The sequence below is a fragment of the Elephantulus edwardii genome, unplaced genomic scaffold, assembly GCF_000299155.1.
Source record: "Elephantulus edwardii isolate Elephantulus edwardi_28Jun2011 unplaced genomic scaffold, EleEdw1.0 scaffold00168, whole genome shotgun sequence".
Classification (NCBI taxonomy): domain Eukaryota; kingdom Metazoa; phylum Chordata; class Mammalia; order Macroscelidea; family Macroscelididae; genus Elephantulus; species Elephantulus edwardii.
This window is the reverse complement of record NW_006399918.1, coordinates 5,480,416-5,490,213: the sequence shown is the minus strand read 5'-3', so window position 1 is coordinate 5,490,213 and position 9,798 is coordinate 5,480,416. Positions and strand designations below refer to the sequence as shown.

At 51.3% G+C, this 9,798-nt stretch overlaps 1 protein-coding gene across 1 annotated transcript; it reads right to left on the bottom strand.

The window, feature by feature from the left end:
* Window positions 1–1,119: 1,119 nt before the first annotated feature.
* Window positions 1,120–1,521, bottom strand: NHLH1 (nescient helix loop helix 1). The gene has a single exon (XM_006895470.1). The coding sequence runs from the start codon at window positions 1,519–1,521 to the stop codon at window positions 1,120–1,122; it is 402 nt and encodes a 133-aa protein (XP_006895532.1).
* Between the last annotated feature and the right edge of the window lie 8,277 nt (window positions 1,522–9,798).

The following is a 9,798-nucleotide window of genomic DNA, read 5'->3' as shown; positions in this document are numbered from 1 at the left end:
AACTAAGAGTTTGGGGTGAGGGAACTCAGGGTTGACAGGGGTAGAGTGAGTCTGTTTTTTTCTACACGGTTCCTTCCTTCCACTGCTTCCCCTGGTTTAGCGAGCAGGTGGGCTCAGCAGTATGGCCAGGACCACCAAGAACCAGGAGGCAGGGTGGGTTAGGGAAGAGGGCAGTATAAGAAGTTATTAAGCTCTTTTGAACGTAATCATAGATTCTAGGGCCAGGAAACCTAAGCTTTCCCAGAGGACACTGGGGTGCCCCCCAGCCATTGCTTCTGAAGGAGGAATGGTGTTGCTTTTGCACATTTCCAAGGTGGGCTGGGGTGGAGGACGCAAAGGTGAGATCTCACTCACTCACTGCCTGGATCTGGGCTGTGTTTGGGGACACCATCCCTCACCCTAAGACCTGGGTTTCCCTCTCTCTAGCTGCACACAGGGAAAAGCGAAGGGGTGGAGGGAAAGAAAATGGAAAAGGAAGGACAAGATGGCCAAATAGCTCAGAGAGGGCAAGGCACTCACTACCAAGTAATCCGAGGGCTGCATGTGTGAAGCCTCGGGAACAAGATGGACAGCAGAAGGGAGTTCGTCATTTCAGGCTTCTCAGATTCCCCCGGAGGAGTCATGTCGCCCATCCTGCCGCCTCCAAAGGAAAAGGCCTGTCCCTCCACTCAAGCTGTATAAGATGAGAACTCCAGCTCCCACTTAACCCCAACCATCTACATCCTGCTGTTCTGATGTCTCCCCCACCAGTGGTAGGCAAGAGAAGCTGGAGCAAGATGAAAAGCTGATGGGACAAAGAGTCAGGGCCTGAAGTCTCTGAAAATGTGGGTAGGCAACAGAGTCGCCCATGAGTGAGCTAGGGCGACTCCAACTGTGGCCAGCATGGTAAGTCCAACAAGGACGCTAGACTGGCTGCTCTAGCAAACATTTCTAGCCTGCTGGGCCCCAACCACAGACCCAGGGGGAATCCACTGCCTTCACCGGGCTTGGGTCAGTGAAAGAAAGGCCCAGGGCTTTGGGGACTGCACGCCAAGGTTTGAGGGGCGCAGGGAGGAGATGACCGTGTTCCAAACCGCGATCGTGGAAAAGGGGAGGAGCCCTGGTGGAGACGGTTAAAGTTCAGACGTCCAGCACGTGGTTCAGGTAGGAGATGTAGCAGATGGCAAGGCGCAGGATTTCAATCTTGGACAGCTTCTTGTCGGGGGGCAGCGTGGGCAGCAGCTTGCGCAGCTCGGCGAAGGCCAGGTTGAAGGCTTCCACGCGGATGCGCTCCCGCGTGGCGTGGGCCGTGCGGTACTTGGCGGTGGCTCGGCGCCGGCGCCGCCGCTCTTCCCGGCTCAGGTGCTGCAGGTCTTTCCGGCCAGGCTCTCCGGGCTCCGGACCGCGGGCCTGACTCGCTCCCGGACCTCCTGGGCCGGCGCCGTCGGGTCCCGCTCCGCCCCCACAGTCACTGAAGCCCGACTCGGTCTCGGAGTGGGTGGGAGGCAGGTCCAGCTCCATAGTGTCTGAGTTGAGCATCATATTGGAAGCCCGGTGCCCGGGGAGATCAGGATTCCCTCCCCACCCCTCCCTTCCGGGGCTTGAAAGCTGGTGGGAGGGGCAGGAAGGGCCCGGGATGGGGCCTGCCACTGAGCTCTGGATGTCAGGGCCGCTTCAGGATTCCATGGCCAGAGCCCCCTCCAGTCTGGAGCCTGGAAGAGAGACGGGGAAGCTGATAAGAGCAGAAGGAGAAAGGAGACAGGTAGGAGATGGAAGGAGTTGAGGAGGGCTCGCCACGGGGCCGGGACTGATGGAAGTGAGGAAGAGAACAGAAAAGGTGGCGCTGGACATGAAGCAGGCAACTGGTCACTGAGTCACAGGCGACCCGACGCACATAACAACAAGAAGAAAGGAGTAAGAGGAGGAAAGGTAGTAAGAGGAAAGAGATTGCAGAAAGTGAGCAGCAGAAGAGAGAAGAAAAAGTGAAAAGGAGGACTTTGGAGCAGAGGAAAACCAAGCTAGACTGGCGTTGCCAGAGAAGATCTCTCGGCTGTAAAGCCAGAGCTTTCTTGGTTGTAAGGTGAGAATTGAAAGCAGTGGTCCTGCTTCCCCTCTTGCCCAGGAAGGGCCCTTTCTCCACCCTTGCTGCTTCCAGTGTTGAGAGAAGGAATAGACATGCAGATTATCCATTAGAGTGGCCTGGGATGTATGCAGTTTGGCACAGCTACCTCAGCTCAGCCTCTCCAGTCCTTCAGTATGACCCCCACAAACATCAGATCCTACTGCCCTGCGCACTAGGGCCAGAGGAACGCACTTTCTCTGGTCACCATCCAGGACCAGCCCCTTCCTCTAGCTCTACTCTCAATAGCCCTTGACAATCCTTGGCCCTTTGGCTCCTCTAATAGGAGGACGAGGAAAGGAGATATAACTTTCCACCCTCTCCTATAGCCCAAGGGAGGTTCAGACATGGGTTGCAGAAAAAAAGACACAGGCAACCTCTTGAGGTCACTGTTGCAGGGCTTAAGATGTATCTGACCACAGGAGGTCAGGGCAATCCACAGGAGTGTGGATGTGGCACCAGAAAGGAAAGGGAAAGGGCTTTGCTCTGGGAGAATTTTAAGGGGATGGGGGACAATGGACCACTTGCTGTGAGTTCAGCTTTACTTAGGAGTTAGAAACAGAAGCACCAAGGCTGCTTCCTAGTCACTGTCTATCCTCTCTCCTGGCACTGGCTCTCTTGCTTAATGGCACTTCCCAGGGACCAAGGCCCCTTGGCAGTATCCTCCCCTACCACATAGAAGTCAGACTCAACAGTGTCCCACCCTACCACACAGAAGTCAAGCTAACAATTACAGAGCTCTAGGGGGATGCAGGACCATCAACATCTAAGGGCGAGGAAGACAAGAACATACACAATCATAACAAAATTAGGTGGTTAGGCCCCACACTCAGGGACCCAAAGGAACAAGGGGAAATAGTAATAATGTGGGAAGATTGAAAATCAGCATCTCCTAGTTCTGGTTTGCACCCCAACTCTCCACTACCTCTTCCTACTTCCATGCTTGGGTTGGGACTAGGAGTTCAGCCGTGCCCCATCCCATGTTCCTTCATTCCTGGTCACTTTGCCATGCCTGCCCTTCCCCATTCTCTGCTCCTCAGTGTAGCCACAGTCCCATCTCCCCCTGGCCCCAGTGCTTTTCCCAGTCCTGGTCCTGGCAGCAACCAACCTCTTGTAACCTCTGAAGTATTCATCAAATCCTCACCCCAAAATCCACTTACAGTCTCAAAGTTCCGAGCACCATGCAGTAGAGAGAGCAACAATTCCGGACATCCGAGATAGGCGTCCCCACCCCACTCTCCCAACCCCAATCTCATGGAAGAAAGAGAGACACAGAGTCAAAAGGGAAAGAGGGAGAGAATGATGCAGAGACAGAGGGACAGCACTGGAGAGGAGCTACAGGAAGCTTGGGGGGAACTTGAGTCAGAGAGTAGAAGGGACACGCCCACCCTCCCCAGCCCATAGTTGCCACTTTACCTAGGAGGACCCTGTCAGGGGATCCGGCTGGACAGGGGGCAGCGTTGTCTCTGGCTGCTCTGGGCTCATTCGTCTGCAAAGTTAGTGACCAGTGTCCTAGAGCTCTTGGGGGCATCGTGGTGTGGTCGTACAGGCTCCAGGGAAGTTGAGAGGGGTACACATTGTGAGAAGATAGGGCCCAGGTGGAGGGGGTGGCCTTGGCCAGGTACTGGGACCACCCACACTCACACACATAGACACATACACACCTGAGAGGGCCCAGCCCTGTGTGTATATATATGGAGATACACACGCACACCCCCTGCTCTCCATTGGCTAGTCCAGGCTCCCGCCCCTTCATCAATATTAAACAATCAGGCCAGGCAGCCATTGGCAGAGGGATCTGGGAACCCCCTGGGAGCTCAGGGCGGGGGTTGGCCCTGGGGGGGGTGTTGGAGTGGGGGAGCAGGGACATCTGTTCTCCATGCATATTTCATAAGCAAGAAATGGAGAGCTGGGGAAGGGGTGGGGCTGGGGCGAGAGCCAGGGCAGGATCACAAATGAACCCCCTCAGCTTCCCACATCAGAGGCAGCAGGGGCAGAGCTCCCAGGAAGCCTGTTCTGATTCTGAGCCCCAGACTGACTTTGACAGCTTCTTCTCTCAGTAAAGAATAGTTCCATGGAACTATTAGAGAAATCAGGGAAAGAGCAAGTGGACAGTGCTAAAATGAAAGGACCCAATAAAATAAAAGGACCCAAGACTCTCCAAGCTCTCAGCTTTTCTCAAGCTGGTACCCACTCCTTACTCCCTGATACTAAGTCTTTATCAGGCTCACCACTGCGAGAACCAATCATTGTCCAATCCCAACCACCAGCCCCCTACTCACCCCATCATGGACACAGACCCCGTGAGGAGTGTTTCAACCCAACCTGACCCATTGAGAATGAGGGGCTTCTTAGAGGAAAAAGCAACAGTTCGGTGGGGAGGAACCAAGCTCAGAGGACACTAGGAAAGCATAGCACGCAGCCCCGGTAGACTTGGAATATGCTGGGGCATCAAATGAGCATTGAGGAGAGTAGTTATGAAAATTAAATGTAAATGAGCATTGATTAAGTTCACATCAATAGATCAGCTGCCTCGTGTGTGTGTGTGTGTGTGTGTGTGTGTGTGTGTGTGTGTGTGTGTTGCAGAAGGCAGGCAGCATGCTCAAACCAAGGGAAGCACAGAGAGGCAGTAAGCTGGATTTTAGTATCTGAAGTTCTTCCCCCCAACTCAGCTATTGAAGTTTTTCATTAATCACTTGTCAAGTGTCCAAATGAAGTAAGTTTGGAGAGGACCCTAAAGATGATATGGTACAGGGGGGTGGGGGAAACTTAGATGCATGGCTTTGGACAAGTAATTTAACTTCTTGAGCCTCAATCTCCTTTTCTGTAAAATGGGGTAAATTATGGCTTCTTCTGGGGTTGCCATGGAGACCGAGGTCATGTACATTAAGGGCCTGCACCTTAGAAGGAGCACACTCCATATTCTAGTTGTTGGAGGAATTTGCCACTTCCTTGATGCTGATCAATCTTCTCTGGGCTTTCTACAGAATAGGGCACTCCCTAAGGGGAGTCCTATAATTCCTCCCCAAGCTCCACCACACCTCCCCACCCCCAGGTCTGGGAGGTGCCAACTCCCACCTGGGCAGGCCCAGACAGGTGCCCAGGCCCCAGCAGATGGGCTGAGCTGGAAAGGAAGGAAGCTTGAGGAGGGGGGCTAGGGGGCAGGGGATCAGGTGGCATCTCAGTTCTTGCATCATCATTGCCATGGTGCTGATTAAAAACCAATCTCCACCTAATGAGCCCCCAGCAACAGGCCTTGCTCCCCCATCCTCCTGCCCTCTACACCATCTAAGACATTGGGAGACAGACACTCAGGAGAGTCCAAGGAGGGAGATGAGAGAGAAGAATGGAGGATAGGACACAGGGGAAGAAGAAAAGGAAGAGGGGAGCATGGGGGAGAGAAAAATGAGAAGACAGTCATTGGACAACTGAGGAGGGAAGACAGAAACGAGGAGACATAGTCACCCCATTTCTGCAGAGCGAGGCAGACAGTCTCAGAGGGATAGAGACATAGGGAGACAGAGAGAGAGGAATTGAGGATGGAGACAGAATTGCCAGGTTGCCAAGGCTTTTTGGAAGACCCAGAGATGCAAGGGAGATGGAGACCTTAGGAGATTCTTGAAATGAAAACCCTGTTAGGGTGACAAAACTTGAGTGAAACAGAGGCCTGGAAAAAACACATATCCGTGGATAGGCATACTGATTCAGGGATACAGTCCTGAGGGAGGCCCCAAGACAGGGTGGCGACATGCAGACATGGGGAGGCAATGAGCAAACAGGAAGACAGTGGAGACAAAGAGTGTGGAGAGTCATGGTAAACAGAACAATGGAGGAAAGACTGTAACGTAAATAGGGGAGGGCACTGAAAAAGACAAAGTACAGGAAAACAGACCCTAACAAGGAGCTTTGGGGAAGAAACACAATCTGATCCCAGCCTTCCTTCTAACTCTTTAGTCACATACATCAGCCTTGTACCCCCCAAACTGTCCCCAGTGAAAGCTGAGATTTACAGAGGGCGGGGGGGGGGAAGTTAATCTGGGGACCACTTCCTCCTCTTCACTTGTCTTCCCTGGATTCTGGACTCTGGGGACTCCAGTCTGTTTTCACGTAAGGATTCCATTTTTACTCCTCATAGTAAAAAGAACAAATACACATGAAATAGCATAAAGCGCTTCGAACTTGGGGTCCAGGCTCCTGGGCTCAAGTCATTCAAACTTGACTATTGCTATTTTATTATCTTGAAATGGATATACTGTTGCCTCCTCATAGGATCGTTGTGACATTCGATGAGGGGGGAAATAATAGAAGGTAAACTGTAAAGAGGGGGAGGGGCCGTGGTGGCTTAGTGGGTAAAGAGCTGTGTTGCCAACCCAAAGCCAGACAGTTTGAATCCTCCAGCTGCTCTTTGGAAGAGAGATGGGCAGTCTTCACCCATGTGTTTTACAGCCTCTGAAAACCTGCCAGAAAAAAAAGTTGGAGTTGGTTCTGACCTGTGAAGTGTTCCCTCCAGCCTCTTCCATTTGTGTATACACACACATGTATGTGGAATTATGATCGAGTGAGACGGGAGAGCTCTGAGGGCAGCTCAGCTTCCCAGTAGGCCCAGTCCCTGCAAAACTTTCATATAAGCCATGCAGGAGGAGATAGCAGTGCCTGTGGATGAGGAATTGACTACATGGTTTATAGTTGTTATTCAGCGCTTTACAGATGTTCACTTTTCAGACTACTGTTTACAAATCTCTTTACCCTCACACCACCAGTGAGGTGGGTTGTTGGGGGAGGGAGGCTGGTGTGGGGAAGATCCTGGAGACCTGGGCCTAGTCCTTGAAGGTGGGGGAAGGGCCTGGAGGAGTTGGTAAGCAGTGGGTTTGGCAGGAGAGGGGGTGACATATGTGGGGAGCCCTGGGGACCCAGCCAGGCAAGCGGCTGGCAGGGAGAGCAGACGGCGTTAACCCATGTGATGCCACACTGTCTGACCCTGCCAGAGAGTAGCCTCTGCAGGAGGTGTTATTTTCTAAGAGACTGGGGTTTGGGGGTCAAAGGAGCAAGTCAGTCAAGAGGAGCCTGGGCCTGGAGCTGCAGTGTTTCTGAGAAGTGACCCCAGACTTCAGATCTTCCATCTTTGGCTTTCTCTCCTTGTTTTGTTTCCACATGGTATTGTCAGTCTGTCTTTCTCTGTTTCTGCTGATCTCTGTCTCCACTTCTCTGTGCCTCAAGAAGGTGACAGCGGGTCTCCACTCTGACTCACTGTACAATCTGTCACTCTCTTTGCTTCCAACCTGTCTAATAAGCCCCCCTTTTCAGTGCTGAGTCCTTGGGCTCTCTCTTGCCCCTGGTCCCCTAGGCCTTATAGCTTTTGTGTCCCAAGGCAGCCCCCCTTTCTTCTTTCCTCTCCACTCACCTCTCCTCAGCTCTGAGCCCATCTTCAATCTCATTATGGCCTCCGACCACTGTACAGCCCCCACCCCCAGTCACTTCTCCTCCCTCCCCCATCCATCTGTCTTCCCCTCAGCCCTTCTCTTTGTGTCCATCCATCTGTCACCACCAGCTCTGGGCCCACTCCCCTCATGGCCACGCCTGCCCAGCCTTTCTCCCCTCAGGCTCCATTCCCTCTCAGCACTCAGCTCCTCTTCCTCCTTCAGCTCCACTAGGATTTTCTACTATCTTAGTTTTTCTTTACTAGTTTATTTGATACCTCCATCTATTTTTTGTTTGTTTCTTTCTCTCTGTTTCTGCAACTCCTTCTCAGTTGAGAGTAGGGGGAGAGACTGGGGACTCTCCAGTCCTAGCCCCCAGCCCCTGAGCAACCAAGCAGAAAGGCTGGTAACACTTACTTACAATTGCATCACCTCAACTAATGACTTCTCCTTAAGCCTCCTGAGATGACCCTCCCATCCCTGCCCGCAGCTTTCTCTGGTTGAGGCCAGAAGCTGTGGTTGCCCTTCTCAACAAGAAAAGAAGTACCCCTCTAACTTCTGAGTTTGGATTCAGGAAAGAATAAATCACCAATCTGAGGTTCATTCTGACCCTGATTTCCAAGGGTTGCTGCCCAAACTCAACCTTAGCAACACCTGGTAAGGTTTTTTAAAGGATAGGATGCTAAGATATAGGCTCTCTTTTCTATCACACATGTCAATTTTTCCAAATCTTACTGCTCTACAATCCCAAAGGCGTGCAGTTGAAACCCACCAGCTGCTCCAATGGAACCAGGATGGACAATCTCTTCCCTTTGTGATTGCCTCTGAACATGCATTGGAGTGCACTGGCGGGTCAGCCACGAGTCAGTTCCGATTCAACATCACACCAGCAACTGTCCCTAGGACATTCCCCCTCTAGAACTATGCTACCTTAGGGAGGTCCTGAAATGACCAACCCTTCAAAATCACCCCCTGCCTGAAAAGTTTTGAAAGTGTGACCCATGATTCCAATTCTTTCTTCAAAGAATCAGCCTGTCGGAGTCAGGAGGAAAGTCAGAGACCTGTCTAATGCCACACTTTAGAGATGGGAAGGCCGGGACCCAGAGAGGTGCCTGCCTCTTCCAAAAAGTCACCCAGAACATCAGAGGTAGACCAGAAAATCTGGTCTTACACTTTTCCCAACAATATGAAGCTCCTTCTTATTGTTCCTGCCTAAAGTAAATCTATCTTCTGAACTTGGGTAGAACCAGTATTTACAGCATTAGTTTTGCATGGAGCATATGCTACCTCACCCGGCACGTTATATCTAGTGTCATGTCTCATCCTGCCATTAAGACTATGGCTTCTGTCTCTAAGGAAAGAGGCCATATCTCATATCCTTTTACGATGCCAGGATAGAATGCTTTGCCCATAATCATGTTCAATAAATGTCATGAATGCTGTATCTGCTAGAGAAGATAAAAGAAAGTTCTGATCCCCGCTCTATGTCTAATTTGCTGTTAAGACCTTGAGCAAGTAAACTCTTCTGGGCTATCATTTTCCCCTCTATCAAATGAGTTAGGCTATACACCGAATTTCTAAGATCTTGTTTCTTCAAAGAAACAAAGTCCTATTGAATATAGTAGGATTTCAGAAGAGGCTATTACTCTAGGTGAAAACACTGTCTCTTTAGATGTGCCTCCGATGGCAGTGACTGAAATGCTGGCAACAAAAGGGTAGAAAACCTCTTTCCCCAAAGTAGCTAGAGAGACACTAGCTTGCAGGTAAGTCCTTGGTGTTGGTCTTGAGGGAATCAAGACTTGTTATCACAACAGGCAGACACAGGGAAGGTTCTGGAACAGGGATGGTAAGTATAAGTTGGGAGAAGAGATGGTACAGTGTGAACATGCAGTAGGCAAGGTTATTAGGAGGGAAGGAAGCACTAAGGGAAAGGGAAATGGTGGGAGACCCTAGATTTTAGGAAACCCAGAGGTAAAGAAGACCTGGACCAATTAATGAAGAATGCTAAGAAGTTGAGGTGACTGGCCTTAACATGCTGCCACCCAGTCACAGGTGGTCTTCATGCACAGAAGGTACCTAAGAAGATCCAGGACTGTGGTCTCAGGAGGGGAAAGTGGTGATAGGGTATTTGGGGTTCCCACTGGTCATTTTTATCTGGGTGTGTGCACTTCCCGGGGGATGGTCTCTCAAAGAAGAAAGTGGCGTTTTGCTGTTTTGGTTTGAGTGCTGGGGATTTTTTGCAGCGGGAGGGGAAGGAGCTTGGGAAAAGAGAGGGGGTCATTG

What these genes read in the sequence shown, in the direction of transcription:
- NHLH1 (XM_006895470.1), bottom strand. Translation starts at nt 1,521, where the DNA reads ATGATGCTCAACTCAGACACTATGGAGCTGGACCTGCCTCCCACCCAC.